This window comes from Caenorhabditis remanei, chromosome X (assembly GCF_010183535.1).
Source record: "Caenorhabditis remanei strain PX506 chromosome X, whole genome shotgun sequence".
Classification (NCBI taxonomy): domain Eukaryota; kingdom Metazoa; phylum Nematoda; class Chromadorea; order Rhabditida; family Rhabditidae; genus Caenorhabditis; species Caenorhabditis remanei.
This window is the reverse complement of record NC_071333.1, coordinates 12672030-12699081: the sequence shown is the minus strand read 5'-3', so window position 1 is coordinate 12699081 and position 27052 is coordinate 12672030. Positions and strand designations below refer to the sequence as shown.

At 38.2% G+C, this 27052-nt stretch overlaps 3 protein-coding genes across 3 annotated transcripts; 2 read left to right on the top strand and 1 right to left on the bottom strand.

The window, feature by feature from the left end:
* Positions 1-3287: 3287 nt before the first annotated feature.
* On the top strand, positions 3288-9247 carry GCK72_024498 (uncharacterized protein; the record flags this gene model as incomplete). Its single annotated transcript, XM_003118194.2, has 8 exons — positions 3288-3378; positions 3423-3505; positions 7910-8116; positions 8194-8307; positions 8384-8497; positions 8548-8662; positions 8739-8942; positions 9075-9247. 8 exons carry the CDS (start codon positions 3288-3290, stop codon positions 9245-9247), a joined length of 1101 nt encoding a protein of 366 aa, XP_003118242.1.
* Positions 9248-22783: 13536 nt separating this feature from the next.
* Positions 22784-23056, bottom strand: GCK72_024497 (uncharacterized protein; the record flags this gene model as incomplete). The annotated part of the gene is made up of 1 exon (XM_003118179.1): positions 22784-23056. One exon carries the CDS (start codon positions 23054-23056, stop codon positions 22784-22786), a length of 273 nt encoding a protein of 90 aa, XP_003118227.1.
* Positions 23057-23347: 291 nt separating this feature from the next.
* On the top strand, positions 23348-26505 carry GCK72_024496 (uncharacterized protein; the record flags this gene model as incomplete). Its single annotated transcript, XM_053735918.1, has 7 exons — positions 23348-23509; positions 23554-23739; positions 23786-24137; positions 24192-24829; positions 24879-25760; positions 25838-25964; positions 26012-26505. 7 exons carry the CDS (start codon positions 23348-23350, stop codon positions 26503-26505), a joined length of 2841 nt encoding a protein of 946 aa, XP_053579484.1.
* Between the last annotated feature and the right edge of the window lie 547 nt (positions 26506-27052).

Sequence of the window (27052 nt, the reverse complement as noted above, 5' to 3'; positions counted from 1 at the left end):
CACAAAAAATGGTCATTCTCCTCGGACAATTTATGAGATACATTTCCTTGAGCTGTGTTCAAAGAGAGAAGACCTTTTAGCCAAAAAGACTACACTTCATATCCATTTCATCATGTTGTTTATGGCGTATCATCTTTAAGTAGCATAAATCAACAGCCTTCTTTCTATAGAAAATCGTTGCCAATATTTCACTAACTAGGAGCAATAACGTTTGACAGGCTCCATTTTCTTCTTTTCCCATAGAATTGTGGGCGTATAAATGGCAGCAATTTATTCTTTTTCAGACTCCTATCCTCCATTTTTCGTTTCACTCACTCGCCTTTTCTAGTCACTGGTAGGCAGCCGACACGGATAGTCCTCTATTTTCTTATCACTTCGACTTTTTACTCGGTCATATCCCTCTTATCTATTTGTTCAGTTACGTACTTTGTACTCGTCAAAAGGTGAGAAGCATCGGTTGGTTTTCCGTGTTCAGTTGGGTTATACAATAGTGTCTGGGTGGGATGTGTGTTCTGTTTGTGTCTTCTTTTTTCAAAACTTTTCAACATTTTTATGTATTGGAACATGGACACGTAGCAATACGTCTATCGTGAGAAGCGAAAACCCTCAAGTGTTGATATTTTCCACTTCCTTATTCTCTTCCGAGTTTTCCAATCTTTCCAATAACATACTAGTATAAACAAAATATAGTTTGACAGCGTTTCGACGTAGTTCTCTCATTTCGTGCTGGCAGGTGAAGTTGTATGTAAGCAGGCGGTAGTTTATAAAATATGCAAAAGTTTAGGCAGCACGGAAAGTAGGCAACGCAAAAACTAGGAGAGAAAAATAGAGGACGAGCATTTCGAGACACAGCCCAGAAAAAAATCTGTCGCAAAGTCTGGCGCTGAATTGACATTGATTTCCGTTTTTTGTTGTTTTTTGTTCAGTCTTGATGATGTGATCAATGTTGGATGTTTAGTGGCCCGTGAATCAAAAAATCAGAAGTTGTATAGTCGAGAGAGGGAAGTTTTTTACTATTGTCACTTTATATCTCACTTTTCGTACAGTACGTGTGCAAGAGTAACAGTTGGCTTGTGGCACGGTATACAAATTTATTTTAATTCGATGTAGATATAGCAAAAACCCTTTTGATATTTGAATCAATGTGTCTTCAAAGATTTATATACCTACCGTATACCCTTGCTGCTAAATAGATCAAATTGAGTTAGCCAGCTGCAAAAACTAAGTTAGACTAACATTTAAAAACTCTCTCGTTGGAAAACATTTCAGAAATCTTGAATATGCCAAGTAACCCCTAATTATTTATTTTTCCCATAGAAAAACTTCAAATTCTAGATAATTTGTGCTTTCACTCTCACGACGTAACAGGCACAAACCGGCACAAGATTTCACCACTAATGCAGTTTGGCTTTGTTTTTCTGCTTATAATCACGTTTTTCTCTGAAAACCATTACAAAAAGTCGCGGAGACTACATTTATTTGTTTTTCAAAAAGATTTGAAATCCGAATTGTAGCAATATCTATATATCAAACCAGCCAGATAGATGAATCAAACATCTCAATGGTTCGCTACGTCAGAGCCAATTTTCTCAGTCTTTTCATCAATTTGTGCATTGAAAAAACGCCGGGAATTGAGTTAACGGAAGTACAATCCTCCTTAAGCCTCTTTTATTTTCCGCTTCTCATTGTATTTTCCTAAGATTTACTGCTGAGAAGAATTCTAGTATAATACAGCTCGTGAATGGAAACCGAAATCCTGAGAAGCTATTCGATTTTTCAAAATGAGATGGGACGGCAAATTTATGTATGCGTACGCGGTTAGAAGGGGCCATCCCTATAAAACTACCTAATTCAAACATCCATCTTCTTTTTTTCTTCTTCTTATTTGTCGCAGTCAGTGGTTCTCCTGAGACCAAGAAAAAAAGGGTGGGCGCTCCGCAGAGAAGAAGAAAAAACAATTTCCCCGGCCATCGTCGTCGTTTCTGTCGTTGTCCCTTCCTCGCTCCTTACGCTTTCTGTCCATGATTCATTGGCTCCTATTTCTTATAGTTTTGCTTGTTTTCTCGGTTTTTTGTTACATTTCCACGTCATACTTGCAAAAATTGTAACTTTTCAAGTAACTTTAGTTAAGCATTTGCTCAAAAGTTTATACTCTACTAGCAGAGAGCAGACAGATTATCAAGGGAGGATTAATGAAATCTGGAACGTGTGAAGATGAATGCTTGACTACCAAGAATCAAGAAAAGGATATGAAAATATTATGTTCACTTCTGTGTTCACTATTTCATTTTACGTCATTTGCTATTGTGTGAAGAGAAAAGATGCGGAGCAACTCCATCTCCGAGGGAAACGGCGTTGTAATTTAGTGATAACATTAAGGCCCCCGCTGATTGCATTGATAGGTCATTTGTGATATCGATTTTTGAACGTTTAGTTTATAATCGTGCAAATTTACCGTGCAGAGGTGTAGTAACCAATACAGAAAAACTAGTTATTTAACTCGTTTTTCAAAGTATTACTTTCACCTGTCAAAGTTTTCAGGGGTGAAATTTAAAATGTTTTTCAAAAAGCTAATTATATCAGTAAGGATAAACGTTGTCTAGAATTTCTTCGGGCTGGTGAGATCAATTTCAATTCCACTTGAAAATAAACGATACATGGAAAAAATTGACACAAGAACATTCGACCGTTGACCGTTTGTCATTGAGGGGTTTTCCTTGTTAAATTGATAAATGCGGTGTCTATATTTTATTTCCGGTCCTTGCGCCAGACAATTGATGAAACAGTAGTTTTCGTTTCTTGCTGCGCAGTGTTTCATTCTGATAATCACTCCCATCAATCATCATATTTACTTTTCGACCATTTGTCCCGAACTTGTTTCAAATTTTGATTCAATTTACCCGATTCCTGTCTTCTGCATCTACCGAAAGTTTCAAATTGAATATTACTTCTCTCTTTCCCAATTTTTCTTAATTTCATTCTCTTCCTACTCTTTTCTTCTTATTTAATCATTCGACTTCTGATGGGACGCCGGAGAAAAGGCAGGCTGAGCCCAACTTTTTCCGAAATGCTGTACACTGATCGACGCTTTAGCATTCATTCGGTTACCGCTCATCTTGCTATCTTTTCTCCGGCTTCCCCCGTCAAAAGTCTGCGACTTCCCTCATTTTTCACCTTTCGTTTCAAACTTTCCTTTGTTATTGTTATCTTCTTACTTTCGTTTCTTTTTCTTTATTGTCTCACAATAAATATCACATTCCAACTTAATTTCAGGTGACATCGCTTTAATGTCGGGTGGAAACGAAGAGGATCAGTTGGCACAGTGCCAAGCCTACGTTCAACGGCACAACATCCAACAACTTGTTAAGGAAGCGATTGGTATAGAACACCGATCAATATATAACCAATCAATTTTATTTCAGTTGTTCTCTGTATACATAAACCCGACAACCCGGTTCTTTTCTTGAAAGATCACTTCGAAAAGCTCAACGAGCAACGAGCACAGGTTAGTTTATTCAGGTTTTCAGCGTGTCTTAATTTGAAAAAATTACCAGAACCAGTTCAGTCTTTGTTTGCTAGAGAGGGGTATCGGTATCCGCTAAAACCAATTACAGTATGTCCGCAGTTTATCAATGGCTGTTGAAGTTTTCGACAAAGTACAAACTGTCAAATCATTGAGATAGATCACTTTGATGATTGATTGTGATTTGTTCAAAAATCACCTGCAAAAATGGAAAGTGAAAATGCAACAACTACAAAGAGGAACTATTCCGCAAACTGGGCGTGACGTAGTTATGGGTGTCGCTAGAATGAAACGAAATAAAATCAATGTTATGCTTAGACCCGGTCCATGCGTTAATTGTAACTATTTGAAACGGTTCTCTTTATCAGAAAACGTAGTGAAGGCATATTGCGTAAGCGCATTATAACGCTGGTGAGAACAAGATGTGATTCATTTCACTTTTACGGAAGAATAATCATCCTTCTCTTTTCATGGATTTTGTATCGGTTTGTGGTTTTGAAAGACATTCTCAAACTATATGCATGAATTAGACTTGACATTTTAGTAGTCTTGTTTTTGTTCATTGTTTCGAATTAAATTCAAAAACTTTGAATTTAAAATCTCAATTTTTCGGAAAGATCGAAAATCTTGCCATTTTTTTAGCGAGTGTAAATTTTCCGGGTCACTTCTTTTTTTGAGTCATATTTTTATATGCCAATCGCGAGAATTCGAAAGAGTCCACGTCAGTTTTCCTGTTTTCCCGGAGTTTCGAGAATGAGATGCAGCGACGAGGAGGAGAAAATGAGAAAATGCAAATTAGGTCAAACTTCTTCTTCTTCTCTTTTCCCATTGCCTCTTCATTTTCTCACTGTGAGGCTGAAATCGATGAAAATAAGCTTCCTTTTCTTATTTTTATTTGACTTCTTTTTTTCTTCTCCAGTCGCTTCTTGTTTTTGAAGGCAAACAAGCTTTCAAGCTTCTGGTTAGCTCTGTAGCCATCTTCTCTCTGTGTCGTTTTTCGTCAGAGGACCTCTGAAGAAGAAAAAGAAAAAGAAGAAGAAGAAGAAGAAGCAAAAAAGAGGCACTAGTTGGCTGGGAAAAAGGGATGAAAGAGAGCGGATAAGGCACAACAAAAACGAGGAGAAAAGAGAGAATGGCCCCGTTGAGACGAGTCCCAATGAGCCCTCCAGAGCTGTCCATCGAGCATCGAGCGCCCGCAGCCATTGGCTCAGCCGCCGAGCTATTTCTCTCTTTTTCGGTCCGGTTTTTGTGAAGAGAGAAGTGACGAAGAGTGAAGAAGGCCCCGAGGCAGATTTCCATTGCTCTTCGGACGATCTCTTCCGTCGTTTTCAACGTCTTCTTCATCGTTTCTTCTTTTTTCTGCTGCTTCTTCTTCTTTTTTTCTGCCAATACTTCTGATTTTTGTTGCTTCAACTTTTTTCTACCCACTTTCCTTTCCTCTTCTGAAAAAAAAACACATTCTGAGGAGTTTTTTGAAAAAAACAAAAGTCGAAAGAGGCTAGTCATAAATCTTAGAGGGTCAGGTGAAAAGAAACTGTAACAGTGATTGACCAAACATCAACTTCTTTTGTTTTTTGAAGATTCCAGATTTTCAAATTATACCCTACAAACTCCAACAGTCGTTAACAAAAAATGTGAAGTGTTTTTAGTCTTTAGTTCCAATTAGTTCTGTTTCGAATTCTATCGCTAGTCGTAAAACGAAATCTCCTAATTTTCGGTTCAGGGCGTATGTTTTGTATAAAAAGGACGCCCAAATAAGATTTCTTCACATTCTCGAGATTTGCGTCTTTCTCTAATCGAAAGACAATAAAAACTGAAACACTCGAGCACCCCACTTGCCCTCTCCAATTTCCACCCATCCATCAGTACATATGTGTTTCAGTTTCATTTTGGGTGCCCCCTCATTCACTCCCACAATATTCATATACATGTATCCATACATTTTCTTCCGATATCTTCTTTCCTCTCTCGGAAAAGAAAATTCTGCGCCGTTTTCGTTTTCCAATCAAATTCAATAATCGAATAAAATGTGCCCCGAAGGCCGCATCGACGGCGGCCGGCCGTTTTTATGACCGCCGAAGAGATAGAGAAAAGAGAAAGAATCAGAGTGGAAATGATCGGAGAGAGTGAAAACGAGTCAAGCTTTTTCGTCAGCGGTAGTAGTATATTGTCGTGGTTTGAGGGAGGGAGGTAACATTTGTAACGGTTTTTTTATTCTTTGAAACGACCTACTTTTTCAATGACTTTTCGATGCAACCGGTGTACCTAGGTTTTATTTTTTCTATTCTTATTGTCGGTATTTCATGCTTCTGGGCTTGCCTAATTGAAAAATTGAAATCGAAAACAATCAAATGACTCATTGATTATTTTTTCAATGTTGATTGTCTCATAATAGTGTATTGTGTCACCTTCACCGAAATCAGCTGACTCCTCCATGATCTCAAAAACGAAATTCCTTCCGATTCTAAAAATAAGACTTTTCCCAACATTTATTTTCCTTGTGGGCGGTCACATTTTAATAGAAATTCAATTTGAAATCCAATTATCTGATACCAGAATGCACCGAGTGCATCTTCCAAGTTTTCTGATAAAAACGGCAGTCGTTTATCTAACACTGTTGTTTTGTTTTATGTGTATAACATTGTTGTTCACCGAGACCTCCGTCTGTCTTCAATTCGAAAATTCGTAGTAACCCACCTACAAAATACGGGCAGACAAAGCTCTTTGAAAAATTGACATTCTCACTTTTTTCATTCTGTTTTTCTTCGTTTTTTTTTTCTGTGTTTCAACAAGAAAAACATTCGCACGCCTTCAATTAGGTCTCATGTGAAAACCCGGTCCGATTTTGTTCGTCTTGTTTTTAGCCATCTCACTACCTCTCAGTCAGCAATGACATACTCAATGTTTTGTCATCAGTTGTCGTAGTTGCAACTGTTCCCAACTTCCCTTCATGATTCGTATTAGTTTTATTCCATTCTCTTGTTTTTCTCCACTCCCAGATTTTATAAGAAACGAAAAATTCCCCCTCTCGAGAGTCAGGTTTCCATGGAGTTTTTTTTCCAAAAACATCTGCTCCATGGATATATTCTTTCCCATTTTTTTTCGCTCAGTTTCAGTTCAAATTTTTCTCTTTCTCTTGCTCTTTTCCCTTTGGAAAACATATTGATCGATTGCGTTTATTCTTAGAGGCATCGCCACTGAGGAATGTGATGGGGCAGCAGCTGAGCAATCGTCGAAACTCGCAAGCCGTGGGCTCCACGAAAAACGCAAAGAAATCCCCCACCAAGGTTAAGGTGAATATTTTGAAAAAGTTAGATCGAAAGTTCTATAGAATATGTTCCCATATTTGTATAAAGTTTCTTTTCAAAGACTTGGAAATTGGAATCAAAATTCCCATGAGGCTTAGAGACAACTTCTTCCAACTTTTATTTGATTTTTCGAAGGGAGAAAATGACGTATATATATGGGTGCCAAGTTGTGTTTTCAAGCTTCAACATCATTCTCCATCCTATTACTGTAGAATGTGATAATAGAAAACTAATTGACAGAATAACATTAGGAGCGTCAGAACTAATGACAACAGTCTAGAAAACAAACCTCTTCATCATCCCCACAACCAAAAGAAAAATACAAGAAAACAGCCACAACGCAAAATTCAGAAGCCTAGTCGCCTCCCTAGAAAACAAAAAGAAACCGCAGAAAATATTTTCAAAAACCAAAGCAAAAAATAATAAGAGGTGTCTGCCAAAATGTTTGGATCCCAGTCGACAGATGAATGATGAGCGGATGGGAATGAAGTGAAAAAAGGGGAAAGGGTTGGAACCTTGATGGAGCAAAAAGAAAAAAGTGAGGCGTGGAGACTTGCGAGAGCTACTCGTACGCATTTGAAGCACATTAGACGGCGCGGCAGCTCACTCGACGATAGATTGGGCGTCAGTGTGCTTGGCACTTCATATTTTTCCTAACGTTTTATTATCGAAAAAGGTCTCAATCCATTTTCGATTGCATTTCACACCACCCTCAAATATGGAGTTGAACATGTATTTGGTAAGTAGGGAGTAGGCGGTATTTACTTTTCCTCTGTGTTTTTTACCTACTGCGCAAATAGGTCGACTTGTGAGGAGGCAGTTGCTAAACGTAAACTAGTAAGTTCGCTCCGCAACATAATTTACTTTACTGGTGGCCCACTTGATGCGATTCCCGATTTTCAATTTCCAACCTCAAGGTTAATGTTGTGTCGAAACAAAAAGTGAGGGTCAGTAATTGACTGAACTGGTTCTGGTCATTCAAAATTTCTATTTAGTCACTGAAAAAACGCACGTCAAAATGGTTGGTTGTTTTCTGACTGCATGAGTTGTGATAGTTAATCAATTGTTGTTGTTTTAGGAAGGAGGAATTCCGGACAGTGTTGATGATGATGATATCATCATCGAGCCACCAAAGAGATCCGGTGGACGCAGAACTGGAATCTCTGCCGAACCAATTCAGGAGGACGATACCGAGTACAAGAAAGTGGTGATTCCAAAGGATGATGCCACTCGGAAGTCACTTGAGGCAGCCATGAGGAAGAACTTGCTCTTCGCTCATTTGGAGGTGTGTTTAATACATTTCCTGTTGCAATTCTTTCTCATTTTTTTTCCCAGTTTATAATTCAAAATTCATATTTCCAGGAGGATGAGCAAAAGACCATGTACGATGCCATGTTCCCAGTTGAGAAGGCTGCTCAAGAGACCATCATTGAACAAGGAGAGGAAGGAGATAACTTCTACGTTATCGACAAGGGAGTAAGTGGACATTTCTAGAAATTAATCTTTCTGAGATCCGCTTATACTTATAGATAATCTATTCCTTTTATTCCAGACCGTCGACGTCTATGTCAACCACGAATATGTCCTCACAATCAACGAGGGTGGATCGTTCGGAGAGCTCGCGTTGATCTACGGAACTCCACGTGCCGCCACCGTCATTGCCAAGGTAATCTGCCAAATAGTTCTAGTTTCCGAGATTCAACTGTTCATTTCCAGACTGACGTCAAATTGTGGGCTATCGACCGTCTCACATACCGTCGTATCTTGATGGGATCCGTCACCAAGAAGAGAAAGATGTATGACGAATTCCTCTCGAAGGTTCAAATTTTGGGTAAGTTCTTGTTCTGGGGGAAAATGAAAAAGAAACAATGAACTCGTCTCAACTCGTCTCATCAATCATCTTTCAGCCGATCTCGACCAATGGGAGCGCGCCAATGTGGCCGATGCTCTTGAGAGATGCGACTTTGAGCCAGGAACTCATGTCGTCGAGCAAGGACAACCCGGAGACGAATTCTTCATCATTCTCGAGGGAGAGGCTAATGTTTTGCAAAAGAGAAGCGACGACGCTCCATTCGACGTTGTTGGACATCTCGGAATGTCCGACTATTTCGGTGAGCAAAGATTAAAAGCGAAAAATGACTGTTTGTTTTTCCAAATGTACTCATAAGCAAGAAAGTAAACTGAAAATCTTAGAGAACAGTTTTGATAACAGAGAACTAATTAGAAACCGTTATTCTTTTCAGGAGAGATCGCTCTTCTTCTTGACCGCCCACGTGCCGCCACTGTTGTCGCCAAGACCCATCTCAAATGCATCAAGTTGGACCGCAACCGTTTCGAACGTGTTATGGGACCAGTTCGTGAGATTCTCAAGAGAGACGTTTCCAACTACAACTCATACGTCAAACTGATGACTTAATTGGCCTATCCCTCCTCCTCTTCGTCCAACACTAACCTCTACTCCTCTTCCCTCATTTCCGCCAAAGTATTCGTAATTAATTATTTCAAAGTATCTTATAAAACTTCTCCAACCTTTCCTTTTTTAGTTTTAGTCTTCTTCCTGTATGCTTAGAATTTCATCACTTCTATGCTTTGACTTTCCTTCCCCTTCTCTGATTCTATCCGTGACATCTTCAAATCCCACCATTCTTCTTTATTTTCCCTTCTAGTCAGATGATGTCAATGTAATAATTTTTTTCACCCGGACAATTTTCTTTGTATTTTTAAGTTTGATACCATAGCCAACAAAAATTTCGAAAAAAAACACAACAAAAAAAGTCTTGAACTAGTATAGTACTTTTGTCATTTTTTCTCTTCTCCGTTTTTTCTCTGTCCCCTAAATTCCATTTATCACCACCACTTCTGTAGCTTTACAGATAATTCTTTACCACCCAGTTAACATCATTTTCTGAAAGTTAATAAGAGGAAGAAACCCCCATCCATCTTCTCTTCATTTTTAACATCAAGCAGTGAATGCCAAATCTTGTCTTTAATAATATGTAACATATAATTTTATGAGAACTGAGAAATGCGCATCCACCTGACTTTTTTTTCATTTTTTCCCCTTCCGCTTCTGAATTTGGAAATCCAACACCTATCCAGCATTGCGAAGTCTCTCCCCAACACCTCTCCAACTTTATTACTTCTTTTTTTCTCGATTGTTCTTAATGGAAAACCGTCATGTTGTCATCTCAACCACACCCTTTTTCAAGTCCTCATCATTTTCCATCATTTGATCACATTTTCCACTAGAATCATATTTTCCAAAGTTTTGTCCCTCCGCACACACATTAAAAAAACATTCTGTTGTAAACTATCTATAATGTAATCTTTAGAGGTTTATTGGACTAATAAAATTTGGAAGTTGGTGTTTGGTTACACACAAAATATTCAGAGATCTCATGGAATGAAATGGTAACGGGGATTGATTAAAGACATTCCTCTCTGGATAGTTTCAGTAAACTCCGGCAAGGTAATCATGGAATTCAAATTGATAATTAAGTTTCCCAATAAAATAAAGAAAAACAAATTCCATCTGCACACTGTGGTTAGAACACCAAACCTATAAATCGTTTTCTATTTTATGAGGTACAACAGTCCTATCAGTTCATGCCGATTAATCCATTAATCAGGAAAACATCAAAGGACTACTAAAAATCCGTATTCAGTGTGTCATGGTCATCCAACAATCCGATTTCCCATTATCTCAAGATTTATTGTAAGCAATTTCCTAATAATGACGAAGAAGATGTGTATAAAATCATACAAAAAAGAAGCATTAAGAAATACAAAAAAAAGCATCGGGATCATACAGCTTGCTGCAGGGACTGAACAACATAGCAAGCGGTAAAATTTGAAATGATACGTGGACATGGAATGGAAGCAAAATAAATGGAACTTTTTTTGGGTGGGGATCAGGGAAGGAATGAAAAGTAAATTGACAAAGTAAGAATGTACTTGGCACAAGAATTGACAATATGTTATACAAAGATGAGTTCAAATGTAATGTACGGGCAAAATAATAAATACCAGCATTTCTACACACTATACAGAAAAATATAAGTTATTCCAAAACTGGAATAGATTAGACAAGTGATTCGTTGGCAATATCTTCTCCATTCAGAAATCCATCTTTCCTGCGAATCAAAAAGTTGCCTCTCAACCAGGTTCTATCTAATCTTTGAATCACTGTCTCATTCTTCAGACGACGTTCACGCTGACCAATGGCTGCTACCAAACACAACTCGGAACTGTCAGACAGTGTAATATCGCTATCACTTCCTGCTGCCGATTTGGCAATTTGTTCGACAACAAAGTTCACCACCTGCAATAAAATAAATAGTGAAATTATTGAGACGAACATTTGATCACCTCTCCAGCTTCCGTACTTTGTGTGACTGAGAGGGCGATTTTGGTTCCCTTTGGAACTTGACACTCATATCCAACAATAACATTTATTGACTCCAAGAATATTTTATCCTCTTTGATTTGTGGTCGGTCGGGTGTGAGATTCTTTTCTTCGATTCCATTCAAATTATTGAGACTTGTGTTGCTCAGAGCGAGTGCCAAGTCAGTGGAAACTTTCCTACGTCGCCGATAAACACTGAAATATAAATAATATAAATGGGAAAATTGTTTCGAAAAATATCTTACCTGTCAATATCACGATAACTTTGTTGTGGAGAGTTGAGTGCTGATCTTGGTTGTTCAGATTTCAAGAATCCATTGCTTCTTGGATTGGGATCATTACTCATTACAAATTCATACTCTTCATCAGTATCAGACTCATCTCGAGATGCCAATCTATCACCCAGTAACTCCAATCGCATTCTTCTTCTCTGTTGGATTCTTCTGAAACTCTCTCGTTCGTTTTCTTCTTTTCTAACTTCTTCCGGGTTTCGAGGAAGAGCAGTCATGAAGCGTGTTAGAGGAATAGCATTTCTCGACACTCTGTAATTTAAAATTATAGTCATTTAGTTAAAAAAAATTGGCTAGTCTCTCACTTGACATGTTTATCACGGGCTTCTGAGGCAACACGACTGATCCAACGCGCATTTTGCCAGATTTCTTCGAGACGTTTCTGAAACCATACGTATACATAGAAAAAAATGACAAAAATGAACAATTCACCTGGAACTCAGTCAAAATTTCAGTTTGATTGCGATACACTTTGCTGTCATTCTCCAAAAGACACTTTCTCTGCTCAAACTGGGATATCATCAGGAAATGCTCCAAGAAAATGCTCAATTTGCAATACGACGTCAGGAAACTTGTTTGATAAGTGAGGAAGTGAACTGAAACACGTAACACGTTTTTCAATTATTGCATCGGCAATCTTACTCATATCAAAAACCGGCATAGGAACACTGTTGCACTGTCTCTTTGACTCAATGTATTCAGTTGTCTTGCTAGATCCAGTTGGTGCTGAGCAGACATCATCTGAGCGAGGGAGGATCTAAAAATGAAAAATCGCGTCAAAAATTAATAACGAGAAACTTACCAAAAGCACCGTGGTGTTGTCATCTGGCTGCACAATTTCAGCATGATAGAGTCTGGTTCCGGGAACAAGATCTGGATCGATATCGAGCTCATTTAGAAGACGATGGATTGCATGCGCAATATCAGAATGAATACGTTCTTGTGCTTTGGTTGCATAGAATGTTTCGTTCATGTCAATAGACTGAAAATGTTCTAGATTTTATAAAAACAGCTACAAGGGGTTACCTTAATCCACTCCCATTCCTCTCTTGTCAAGTGTGGGTTATCTCTGACACGAGTGAATGGCAACATTGATGGAAGAACATCTGGTACGACAACACGAATAGAGTTGAGAGAAGAGTGGAGTTTCAAGTATCCGACATACAGTCCTCTGATATTCTTTCTGTTGAAAAAATGATTCAACAAAAGTGATCACTTACCGTTGCAATTGAATCTGACTAGCCTCATAGAAGTTCAAGATGTTCAACAATTGCTTAGTCATGCTATCGACAGCTGGAGTTGGCATTTTCTTTCTCAGAAGCTTGTTGAATGGCATCCAGCGTAGGGTGATGGTCTACAAAACGAAACTTTCACAAGCGCCAATTATCATCTGACTTACTTGGAATGTTACACTGGGCTCAATGAATCTGACAGTGAGAAGAAAGAAACAGTTGTCATAGACCAATGGCAAGTAATGAACGTGCCCAATATTTCTGATTCCCAATGCTTCTTGCATCGAGAATGCGGCGTTTATCAACTTGTTGCGGAAACTGAAATGACTTTTTAAGACGTATGATAAAACTTTTTGTATTACCTCAAGGACACATTATTCGAGTAAGCAGTTGGATTGACATCCATAAGTCCGTTGATTTGATCCCAGCACATTGACATCTTGATAAGCCAGTGATGATCATCCTTTGAAACTGTTGTTACATTCTCATCGACTGGCACAATTGGAACACAGTCATCTACAGTGACCAATACCTTTCCTTCGGTGTAGATCAGAGCGGCAAGGTATACTCCACTGCAAAATTATTCAAGTTCATTATTTCAGATTCTGTAAGATTTTCCAGAAAACTTACTGGTTAACGTGTTTGGAGAGTTTTGTGCTTGCTGAGAAAAGCTCACGGAATCCATTCTTTCTCTTCTTACCATTCACTTCCATTGGGAACACTATAACTGATTTGGTTTTAATATTGACGTTAAAGTTTGGCATACCTCTCTGCCAGACAAGACTCTGTCTATGTTTTTCAACGTCCTCCATAAGTTTGTTCATTGACTCCACCCTATCTGACCAAGTTTCACGTTTAGGATCACCGTCGTCAAAACCTGAACACAGAATAACTGTTATCTTATAGAAGAAATCGAGTCTTACTTGTAATCTCAATCCTTCCAGGCCAGCACACCATTGGCTTGGACTCTCCATTGACACCAATACATGTGATAGTAAAGAAATAATGCCTTCCATGTTCCAAGTTATGAAGGATGATCTTGTTTTCGAGGGGACGAGGCTCGATTATTTCTCCCAGAACCGCCTTGAAATCTTCCGTATCGGACCATTGAACTGTAAACCCGAATGTTTTGAATTGTGGATAAAGGATAATTAATTTTACTTCTGAATTTTAAGATTATACTCTGTTGAGGCTCCTTATAATTGAAATGAATAAGTGCACGAGAATGTGAAATCGCTTCAACGGAAACACTTTGTAACATTCTCGGTCTAACTGTCTTCTCCAAGAAATCTTCCATTTGTTTCAAAAGGCTCAAATGAATCTGAAGTGAACTGATCCGTTTGTCATGATCCTGAAAATTGTAATCTTTGGTCACAATTACTATTTTTAGCTTTAGTCCTTGTTATTCTTTGTTTTAAGACACTCACTCTAGAATGCGGAGCTTTTTTCAGCTCGGAGAGTTTGGCTCTTGAAATTTCCAATGCTTCCGACACAGCTACTTTCCGTTTCTCCAGTGTGTTAACTTAAATTTTCTAGTATGTTTATGTCAAAATCCTATTTTTAACTCACATTGGAATGACTCAATAGCCCCTCTTTCCTGTAGAAGCAAAGCGCATTTCACATTGTTCAAATTGATGGCAATATCGAGAAGAGACCATTTAGTCGGATACAATTCATAGTTCCCGTTGACTGCGCTCGTGACGTCAAACTGGTTTTTGTCTATCACCACTTTTAGAGCTTCAACATCATTCTGCTCACAAGCAATAATAGCTCCTGTATCAAAATATGAGTTGAGCGAAGACAGTATATACTAAAAATGCAACTAAAACACAACACTTACTAACTGAGTTCTTAGTTGTCCAGTTTTTCTTGAACATCTCAAGTAAAAGTTTGAAATACAGAAACATGAAGTTTTAGATTCTCATACTGATTCATTTCACAGAAGATCTATCTCCTCTTCCCATTGCACTTTCAAAAGTACAAGTTCAATACAGTTTTCAATTTTCAATGAAAAAGTGCATGGTGTAATGGATTTTCTGAGTGAACTTTGTATCAGAAGCTAGATCAAATTCCTATGACACTATCAAAAAATGTATTGAGCTAGCATCATGAAAGCATATAAAATCAAACATTGTTCGATTATAATAGTGAGGTACGGTTTGAAGTCAAGTAATCCAAATTCAAGCATAGAAAACAGTAACATACCAAACATTGAGATCATATTTGTCTTCATTGCTTTTTTCTGCAGTTTCTGTGCATCTTCGGCTCTTCTCCTCTCACTGAACTCCACACTTGATTGTCTTTGGACTGAGATGCCTAAAAATGAAAAATTTAATTGAAAACAAATGAAAAACCATCTAATGACATCATCAGTATTTTGGAAACAATTTGAATCCTTACTAAACTGTGGGAAAGTCGACTTTTATCGAATAACTATGCAAATGATGATCGGTGGATAAAAGGATAAGAAGAGACGCACGAGTGTCGCATCTCGGCGTTAATCTTGACGGGTAAACGGATGAAACAGTTAAATCAGGTCAACAAAGCATTCATCAATTTGACGACTGCCGCATGTTAAGTTACCACCAACCTGGCTGTTCGATTTTAGTGAAAATAGTGGCAAAACTCAGGAATTCTAAAGAGACATGAGACATATTTCCACAGTTATTCTCGACACTAGAAATATCATTGATGGAGAATAAAACATTGGAAAAACCAACTGTCACCTATTCCTCCAGATAAGTTTTTTTTTCCTTTCCGTTTCCAAAAATAGTAACTTTCCAGACTCGATGATGTTTTTTATTATCAACAAATTTTGAGTTGAATGCCTGCCCTTACCTCTGATAATACGTGATAATGAACGAAGTGAAACGGATTTGATTCTTCTCCTTTCAGTGGGTCTACTACGAGAACACTCAGGCTTAGCCATTTTCGTAGAGTTTTGTAAACAGAAAATTCAATAAAGTTTGAAACTGGTATGAAAACAGGAGGAATAGAGAGTATGTTCTTCGTTTTTGCTGTATTTTTTTCTCACATTCAGATGACGCAACAAACAATATTGAGACGTCTTGACTATACGTCGTGAATTTTTCTTTCAATCTTACCAGAAAAGATTGACAAGCAACGAGATACGGAAAGATAGAAACACCAATAAAAACAAACATACCTCGAAGAAGTGGACCGGACGCGACCTTCTCCAGTGCTCTGAAACAAAATGAAATGGTAAAAAAAGGAAATAATTGACAATGAGAATTTGAAATTTAATTTCATCTAATGAAATCAAAGTGATTCTTGGAACATCTTTTTTCGGTCACGGCTTTTCCAAGAACTCATTTCCTCTGTTCTAACGCTTTTTTCAGATTAAATTGGAAAGTCGGATGACTTTTCCTGAATATTCTGCAGAATGTGAGGTCAAACGAACCTTGTGGCCGGTTCATCCAATGATTGTTGTCTGCAGAGAAGAGCGGTAGAAGCCAATGTGTGAGCAGCTCCTGCACAGACACTGATCAGCGGTCGGCCCCTCGAATCGTCGAGGCCAACCAAGTATGGTTGAGACATGGCGGAAAATGCTCCTGCAAAAAGTGTAATGAATTGTGAATCACAGGTACCGCAGTGTTCTTTTCTGACCGGGGAGACGAATGGAAAAAGGAAAAAAACGTTTTTGTTTGGTTATTTCCGTACCGAAAAAACTTATGATGCAAATAATTTTCTTTAATTTTCTAAGTATTGACATGGTCAATAATCCATTTTGTTTGATTTCGATTAGTTGTAAAACCTAAAGTATAACGGAGGACTAATCTTCTAAAAAATATCAAAAAAAGTTGGCAATAGGTAAAAAAGCGATGCCCCGACACGTTATCTGAATAGGTTTGTGCACATATGTGCACACGAATAATTCGGAAAATGAAAGATAACAGTTTCGATTCTGACCAAAATATCTTTTTTTTCTCAACTTTATCACGTCGAGATGGACGAGGTCGTTGAAATTCATTCCTGCTGATTATCAACTCATTTGGTATAAAATAAAATTAGTGGTCACAAGTTTTTCGTGATAATAACGCAACTAAAGATTGTTAAATATGAAGGAAAAAAACGGTAAAAGTATACGAATTAGCGAAAATGTGAAACTCAATTTTAGATAAGAGTTGAAAAAAAGAGAATAAGTGCTTGATCAGGGCAGTTTTTGAAAATTTCATCTTTTGATTCCAGTCACCCGATACCGGACGGACACTATCATTTTAAGAGAATGAAATGAAATTTGGAATGTAAAAAGTAAATATGGCAACGTGAAAGGACATGGAAAAAGTGGGTGACTTTCCAGCAGAAAATTTAAGAAAAGAAAATAGTTGTGATCTTTCCAGCAATGTCTTTTCGGCGAGAGTGGTTCAAATAATGGATGGGATGGAAACAAAATGACTGGCAATTTGCAAACGGATGAAGACATTTCGGTAGGAGACGAGGGAACAATCAAGAATATGTGGGCGACGAAGAGGTGTCACTTCGATTCTCCCCTTTTTTCGCACAATGCACCTACTTGCCGGACGCTTCGGTTTTCTATTTTGCGTCAAACATCTTGATTCGCCGATAAGACGAACTACTCCGTTACTTCACGCTGTGGACAAGAATAGGTTGAGAAACGGAATAATATGAGAACTTCAAACAACAAAGAAAAAAAGTTTGACTGAAGAAAAAACAAAAGTGGAATCCGTGAAACTAACCAAAATCACAAAGATTGTCCTGCTGATTGTGGTGATTGTCGAGAAACGAAGAGCGGATGACACTTGGTGACCTAAAAAATGTCGTCGTCTAATTTAAAGATCAATCGAAAACTAAGAACTGAAGAAAAGCACAATTGCTTCTTCTCACACCCGGAAAAAAAAAACGAGAACAACTGATAAAATAACAGGTAAACAGACCGGAGTGGGTACGAGCTGCTCGGCGCACTGTTCCTGTGACGTTGGGTACTTTTGTGGGACGAGCGACGTCGATGTTTGGTAGATTCGCATCTGAAATCCGGCGACTTTTGAAAATTGGAAAATAGTTTATTCTTCGCATCTCCCCGTCTTTCCCACCACCCTCAATCTCTAGTTTCCCGTCATTTCTCATCAACAAACATATGTCATCTGTAATGGTATTGGTCTCTTAAATCAATGATTTATAGGTGCTCGTTTGCTAGGGAAGGAGCAGAACTGCATTCCATTCTTTTTTTTGTCACTGGCAATTTCTTGGTGTCGGTTTCTAAAATAGTTTTTTTTTCAAATTTCGCACGATTTTAGAACTTCTGACTATTGTCATTTTTGACCCTTTCTTATCAGCTTTTCGAGTTCTCTCAACACTGTTTGTAGTCGGTTTGTGACTACATTTCAGGGATCAGACTCAAAATTGGATTGTACAAACTGACGCTTCTTTGAATCCAAAATCTGTCTGTGTAATTCTGACATCTGGTGGATCGGATGTTTAGAATAATGACGGGATGCCCTACACAAATATTTCAATTTTTGTGGGTGTGATGACATCATAAGTAGTAAACAACCCGGAAAGAGAATTTCTAAATGTTTTTTGTGCATTTCAGAACCTAAAATAGAACAGGAAGCTCTGAAAATAAATTTTAACTTTTTAGATTGAAGAAAACTCTCACTAACTGAGTCTCAACTTACCGTTGCAGCTTTCTTTTCTTCCGTTGAAAGAATATAGAAGATGGTGAAAATTTCAAAAATATCATAGTGTTTTCCTGGTTTTCTCAACGATTCTCGGTTGAAAAATGAATGCGTAGTAATAGAGCTTTAGTGAAAATGAAACAGATGTTTGAATGAGACTGACATGAGTTAGAGGGAGGAGAAAACCGACCAAAAACCCAAATTCTTTTTCACAAAAACGGGAAACGGAGAATTGGGATAACGGAATCTGAGAAGAACCGAGAATCTCAGAAAAAAAAACCAGCCAGAAAAACCGAAAAACATGAGGAAGTATCCAGAATCATTTATGTGGATTCCGGCACCATGCGACTGTTAAAAATGGAAATCACAAACTAAGAATATTTTAAAATAGAACTATTTGATGTTTTAGTATTTTGAGCTTTGAGTCACTTACCGCGTGATGTTTCTTGAAGTGAAAATAGTATTCCGACGAGATTGATTTCGTCGAACATTGACATTTTTCTGGAGTCGAAGAACGAAGAGTATAGCACGAATCAATGATCTCTTCGATTTCATTCTCACTCCAACAAATCAAGTTGTGTTTTTCTCCTTGACAAGTCTTCTGTTATTTCTAAAACGTATTTGTTTCGGATCAAGTTACAGATATATACATATATATTCATAAGCAAAAATAGATTGATATATGTCTCAGAAAAAAGCAACTGAAAAGAGTAAAGAGGGTGTAGAATGTGTGTGCACGTGCTGTCGCAGAGTTATTTGAGGTTCCTTTTGACAAAGAAATTGTATGGCAAGATGATGAGGTTGATCACAATATAAGCGACGGGTGAAGTACGCACAAATGAAGTCAATTATTTGGGTTCGAAAAGGACCGAAAAGAAAATGGATGGGAAAGAAAAGAGGATAGTGCGCCGCCGTGTTTTGCTATTTTAATTTAAGAAGAAACGTATGGAAGATTTCTAGAGAAACAGTATTCATTGAATTCTACCAGTCTAGAAACCATATCAGCTGTTTTGAAACAGTATTTCAAAGAATCAAAAAGTTTCCTAAAAATTCGGAACCTACAGTAAGACATTCTGGAAAACAAAATGGGAAAAGTGGGATTCCGGATGAATTCATCTAAAATTACACGTTTTCAAACATTTGCAGCCATTTTTCTTCCCACACAAGACACGGAAATTGCTATGGGAAAAATCTGAAAAGCTGTTTTTTTTTCCTTCTCTGCAAACAGGACACTCATTTTTTGGAAGATGACACGTGAAATTGAGGGTGGAATAATCGAGAAAAGGAGAAAAAGAACGGCATGAAAACAAAAGAATCTAAAAGAATCTGCCCCTTTTTTTCCGAGATTCAAAACTTCTTCTGTTGACATTCATTTATCCACATTGCATCTCATTAGAGGAATTCTCAGGAGACATGAGAAAGTATCCCTGGGTATAAAGTGTACTCGATTATTATTGTTGAAAACAGCTCTAATTAAGAAAAACAAAAGAAAATGGACTTTCTATTCACAGATGGAGTAATGATAAAAATTGACAAAATACACAAGTAGTTTCTTTGTTTCTGATGAAAATAAAAGTGTCTAGACGGTGTCGAATTTTAAAGTTTGGAACAAACTATGAATGTTCTATAAGTCCCTACAAGATGTCGACATAAAGTTTTATAGCCTCCACTTTTCGCAAGAACGTCAGTTTTCCTGAACATTATAAGTTCATTCCAGGCATGCAGAAGCTTTCAAAGAAGAAAATATCTAAAATTGCTGCAAAACTAGAAATAAGAAGACGACAAAAATACGCAGTGCATTCAGAATCCAACCAGCTTACACAGCCCGATTCACGTCCACATATACTTCAGAAGACGGGAATATTTACATTTCAAGAGACACAGAGTCCGATCAAAAACCTTAATTAAATGGTCACACGGCCGTAGATGTATTCACTCTGGAAAACTTGAAAACCCTTGAGCATGCAAAATAAACGAGAAAGAACTGAGACAATGTATTCTGATATTCGAAAGTATATTTTTCTGTTTACCCTTCCTGCTTTCGACCAACCAGAGCAACATGCTTCTTTACATTTGTGGTTAACATGCAAAAAAACTTAGTTGGAATCACGGAATCATGGACAATGCTACTGCATTTCCGTTCCGACAAAGCGTATGCGTTGGTTTGTGGTGGCGCCTCTTAAATGGGATAAGGGTGCAGAAATGAGATGAAACAGATGGGGGAAGAAGGAAAGAAGCGATAGACTGCTCGCGCGGGGAGCCTACGGCCACAAAAGCGGATTGGGAATCCGATAGATTGGGATATGACCGATAATTAATGCAATCACAATTGGGCATGTCAAGAAAGCGAGACGTGTAGAAAGGTTTTTGTGTATGTGTCATCTTAGAGCGAGAGAGCTTTTTCATCTTGAGAGGCGTCCTTCTAATATGAAAAATGTGACACGTTTTGCCGAGGGACCACAGAATATATGAGCTGGCGGTGCGGGGTTCACCGGCACTCAAAACGAAAAACAAGAAAACTGATGCTCTCGAAGATGTCGGTCATTATCAAGGTATCAAAAAACATCTAGAAGAGTTCTTCGTCGTATATTTGATCCGGTAATTGCCACTTTTCTCGAATTTCTACTTGTGAAAAGAACAGTCCCTGAAAAACGAAAAAGAAAAGAAAAAAAAGTTTGAAGACTATTTTTAACAATAAGTAATGAAAAACATTGTTGAAAAATAGTGAAGTCACACGTTTCATTTTCTACTGTCTAAGCTCTCATTATTCATTTTCATCATTCCTCATGACTATACTTCACTTTTTCTTCTTCACCAAAAAATCATTGTCTGCCCTCGTAAAAGATGATGAATTATAAATTTCTTTCATAAGGTTCTCAAAAAGTGCTACCGCATGAGACACTGAATGAAAAATAGAGTTGTGCAATACTTGCAGAATATCTACCCGTCTAAAAATAGTAAGAGAGTACACTTAAACGGAAGTGAAGATGAAATTAAAAATCACTCTCGGAGAATAAGGGTTTCACGCGTTATTTTGGATTTGTTTTTCACGTCTCAGGAGATATCTCATCAAATATTTGATAAGCTGCTGTCAAAGTTATCCAATAAAACAAAGACTAACAGTACACTGCTTTTTCAATGTTTGAAGTTTGAAAGATCAGCTGAGATATATTTAGATTCAATAAAAAGTGACCGGTGAGATCGCTTTCACTATAAAATTTCTACAATAAAACAATTATAAATAGATTATAAAACGAAACAACGTCTCACGAAAGCTTTTGAGAGCTAATACCAATGTTGTTCAAGAGAAAACTCTCGAAATAGCTATGCATATGTGGAATGGTAACTACAGAAACAGGGGCGCACAAATGCCAGACAGCCTCTCGATTTCAGGAAACATAAATCTTCTGGAGATGATTTTGAAGTGGCCAAGTCTAGATATCTCGAACTTTTTTCGAGAGAGAAATCCGACCAAATGGTCTCCGTTAACATTATTGAATAGGGCGACAGTACAAATTGGTGTTGTTGAAAAACATGATCAAGACGAAGGTACTCAACCTAATGACATCAAAACCGAACTAAACGCAAAGATTGTCTTTGACTCCCCCGTATGACAACCTGCACGTTTACCACATCGAGATTATTAAGTCGTCTGCTTGTTGCATAGTAGATAATAAGAAAAACACAACTCTTCTTGTTAATTTTGAAAGAAACAATTATCACCAATGAGTAGACCAAGATCTTATCACCAGTGAGTAGACCAACACCTTGAATTGAACTTCTGAACAACTTTGTCGTGAATGATTCCAAAGACACAGTGTAATTTTTTTCTCAAAATTCTCCATCTTCCATCTTGCCAGTTTATAGTGATTCATTCTCATAAATACTTTTTCTGCTGAAATTGCTGAATTTCGTTTCATGAATTCTTCCGTCAAGCTCTCCAGCACAGTTTTCATTGTAATCCATAGCTTTTGTAGTTAGTTCACTTGATCTCGTTCTGAAAATCCGGCCGTTTGTGTGCAGAAACAATCTTCTCGTCAATTTTGGTGAACATTGTGTGGAATTAGTGAGCAAATCTGTTGGAAAGTATACAGGAAATCACAAATATGTGCTTATACAAGCAAGTAATCGTATTAGTTGACCAATAGTTTCCAAAATAATTGGAATTTGTGGGAAGAAGAATTTGAGAATTTTTTTTGTATATGATAGCTTGCATTTCTGCTTACAAGTAACATTTGTGCAATATGTTTCTTTTAATTCTGGATAAAGATCAAACAGTATATATTTTCTACAAGTTTATTCAGTTTTTATAAAAAACTTTGAAGAACTTATTCAAAAAAAACGAGCTAATTAACCATCGCACTTATTTTATACATCATTGGCATAATCTGCTGGGTTCTTGCGGTTAGCTTCGTGGTTGGTCTTCTTAGCCCAGTCGTAGAGAAGGTAGGCTCCGATGGTTTGTGGGATGTAGTAGTACCATTGATCCCAAACGTAGGTCTTAAAGGTTTTCACAAATGCCTGGTCCACAAATCCTTTATACGCCTTCTGCTCGTTTGGTGCTAATGCGAATCGATGTTCTCCGTACATCTTGCCAAGATTACCGAAATGTTTTCCCATAGCAACTGCCGTCGGTCTCATCTTGGCCTGAAATCAATAATTTTTCGATACAAACCAACAGTAAACGGGGGAAAGGTGGGGAAAGAGACGTGCGTCTCCGAGGGGAAGGTGCAAGTGCGCTCTATGGACACATCGCGACGAGACCTTTTCAAATAAGTGTGTGCGCCTTTAACGTTCTCCCAGCATTTTTGCATTATTGATATATATTGAGCGTTGAATAATATGTTTCCGTCATTTTTTCTTATGAATTTTGCTGTTAAAAATATAATTATAAGTTTCTTTTTAATAAATTAATCGATTTTTATTGCAGAAATGAGGGTACGAAAGGAAATTCACATATTGGTCGACGCGAGTCTGAAGATGCACGTCAAAATCGATCATCAGAAGACGCCAATGAACAAAGTGAACAATTTTCTGTTACATTTGGCAAAAATGAGTGATTTGCAACCAGCTTACTTTGGCAGAGTTCATATTGTAGGTTTTCCGTTGGTTTAAACATGAAATTATTCAATTTTTAGCATATCGGAGACGTCTACATTCCAGTCGAGGAAGGAAAAGCGGAGAAGATGATTCGAGATGCAGAGAAAGTGATGAACGATGCATCGAAAGAGAATGATCTTCTGTTTTTCTGGAATTCAGTTCTCAGTGGCGACGGAAACGACGACAACTTGTTTTTCATTATCTCCTCCGTTGTGGACGATAGAGTAAGTATTTGATTGTTTTTAATTCAACAAGTTAATTCGGTTTCAGTTACTTTCTATGTTCGAGAATTATAAGAATAAGCTCATTTTCCTGGATTTTTCCGGGAAAAAGATCGATATTTCTCCTGAACATAAAAGACTAGTTCATGTTGTCAAGCATCGCGACGTGAAGAAATGTGCTAAGAAGATTCATAAAAGATTTCTCAGTGAATACTTGACGACAGTCAATTTCGGATTCTTGATGAAAACTGAGTTCTTCCCAGTTCTATTGCACGAGGAAGATGATTATGATCTGGAAAGTATCAAAGTCATCGCAACTTCCACTTTCCAACCTTTGGAGTCGATTTCTATTTTGGCCAAAGGATTCATTATGCCAGTTGACCAGTGCTACGATAAGAAAGGTACGTGTCGAGTAGAGATAGGTGTGAGTTTTGATTAATTTCTGTGGTTTTCAGGCACAAAAGTGAATAGTGCAGCTGCATATAAGATTCTGAAAGCATTGCTTGGCGAAGAGATCAACCCAAAAGTGAAGGAAGAAGATACAAGTCTGGATGCCAATAAGGATGACAGCGTAACCATCATTGAAGATGAGAGCAGAGCGGAAAAAGTAGAAGAGGCTACCGCTGAAGTCAAACAAGAAGTAAAGGAAGAAGTAATGGAGGAAGATGAAATCAAAGAAGAGGAAGTCAAGGAAGAAAAAGTCAAAGAAGACGTTGAAGAAGAAGTCAAGCCAGTTCTCACAACTCCAGCAAAAAAATCCAGAAAAAGGAAAGCAATAGGTGATGATGATGACGACGACGACGATGAGGAGTACACACCCACAAAACGGAAGTCCACAAGAAAACCTGCGAAAGCTTCTGGACGCGGTGGAAAACGGAAGGCTGTAAAAGAGCATTCTCCTGCTAGTGCTAAGAAGGCAGCGACGCCTGGAAGAGGTAGAAAAGCAAAAAAATTAGTGGAAGAGGAGCCTGAGAAGGAAGATGAACCTATGGAAGAAGAACAAGCTGAGGAACCGGAGAAGGCTGAGGAGAAGACTGAAGAGCAGCAAGCTGATACAAAAGAAGAAGTGAAACCAGCTGAAGTGGTTGAGGAAGTAGGTTTTTCCTATAAAAGATTGTTTAGTAAGAATGATATAGTTTCAGATTCCTGAACCCGTGTTCCTTGTTGCGTGTGCTTCAGAACGTCACACTGGTATTCGTCGTCCAGTCATTCTTAGACTTCGTGGGCTCGAACAGCAAGACAAAACTTACTACGATGAGGAGACACGCAAGTTGAAAATAGCAGAAAAAGCAGCAGCCGCTGAAGCAGAAGCAGCTGAACAAGCAGCTAAAGAAGAAGCTGCAAGACAAGAAGCTGCAAGACAAGAAGCAGCAAACATGGAGTATGCACAGCAAATGGCAATGTTAAGGCAGTATGAGTACGAGAGGGCACAACAAAATGCTCCAATGGCTACTCCAATGGAAGACGATTCTCCAGAAAGTCCACCACCATACGACTGTCCAGCTTCTCCAGACATGGCTCCAGCTACGGCACAAGATGTGAAGATCATTCCAACAATTGCAACTATTCCACTGGAACCAGAAGCTCAAGAACCAGAAGAACCAGATGAACCAGACGAACCAGAAGAACCATCCGGTGACGTTGACTTCAGAACAACAACTCCAATAAAGATGATTCCGTTGGAAGCAGTTGGGACAGAAGAGAGCTCCGACAAGTCAGCCGATCAGGGCTCCGACAAGTCAGCCGATCAGGGCTCCGACAAGTCAGCCGATCAAAATGAACTGAATGTCTCTAGTGAATCAGCCGACAACTCGGGAGGAATTGAGTTAAAAGAATCAACTTGCATTGTAGACGAGTCAGACGTTCCAGAAGAGCCGGAAGATTTGCTCAAAGTTCAAAACACACCAGTCAAGACTATTCCAGTTGATAGTTGTGTCAAAGCTAACGACGGTGAAAACCAAAGTGAATCGGTTGAAGAGGCTGCAGTGAAAGAAGAGGATGAGAAATACATCGAAGTTATTGTGGTGAGTATTATTTTGTTGATTTGAATCATGCTCTAAGTCTGAAACTACCTCAGAAACTAAAAATGCATACTTTTCAGCTCAACATGACATGGGAGAAGTTCAGAGAACAAGTTGCATTAGCTGACGATGAGGAAGCTATTGAAGAACTGACCGAGCGGGAACTCGAAATGCCAGGAGTTGAACCAATGCATGATTACACAAAACGTGAGTTTTCTACAGCTGTTCTTTTATTTTTAAACAATACATTTCAGTCACCGGATGGTATTCCTCGGAAGCAATGCAATTCTACCTCAACAAGTTGTTCAGAGCAATGCGTAAGCTACATGATAGACGTCCTCTTTATGACAACGAGATCAGAAACATGAAGCAAATGGTGCAGTATGGGCAGAGTGCAAATCTTGCTTGGAACTTTTCTATGTTGTTGCGAGATGAGGATAACGTGGTTCCAGAAGATTTTCTTCCTCTACTGGAGAGTACCGCTCAGGAGTTTGACAAGTTGTACTATGAGATTTCAAAACGGTCGCCGATGAGAAGACCAGCTTTGCCAAGACGTTTCCAGCATCATCACCCGCTTCATCACCAGCCTCATTATTCTCCTCACTATCAATCGGCACAACAGCATGCAAGACACGCGTACGGACACAATCCTCAGCATTACAATTCTCCTCACCATGGTTCACCACATAGTTCTCCCCACCATGGTTCGCCACACAAAAAGTATCAACAACCTCAGCATCATTATTAATACTGTTCTTTAATATAAAAAGTTTTATATTGCTTTATAATTCTGTAAAATGATTCCAACAAATCATATTGATCCTATAGTCAATATGTCATTCGGGTCCCCCTCTTCATGTCATTTTTAATTATTTATTGGTCATTCCCCCGTTCCCATTGATATAATAATGAATAAACCTGTCAAGTAAAAATGTTTTTTTAATTTTACAGTCCAGTGTTATTATCACTGACTTTTAAGATATCATTAATCTTTCACCACCTCCTATCAATACTACTCGAAGAGCACATCAGCATTTTGCACATTCTAGTTTTCCGGTTTGAATAGTTTCATACACATACGATTCTCGCTTTTGAATCAATCAATGACATCGATGTTTGCTCGGTTTTCAACATGCCTAACACTCCAACGACGCGTTTTATAATTTAGTGAAAGAGACGCAGAGAACGAACAAATCCACGCTGGCGCTTAGTCAGGCAACGCGTTTCGACTATCGTTCTGCTTCTCCGTTGGTTTGATGGATTCTACGAGATTTTAGTGGAAATCCGGTTTTATT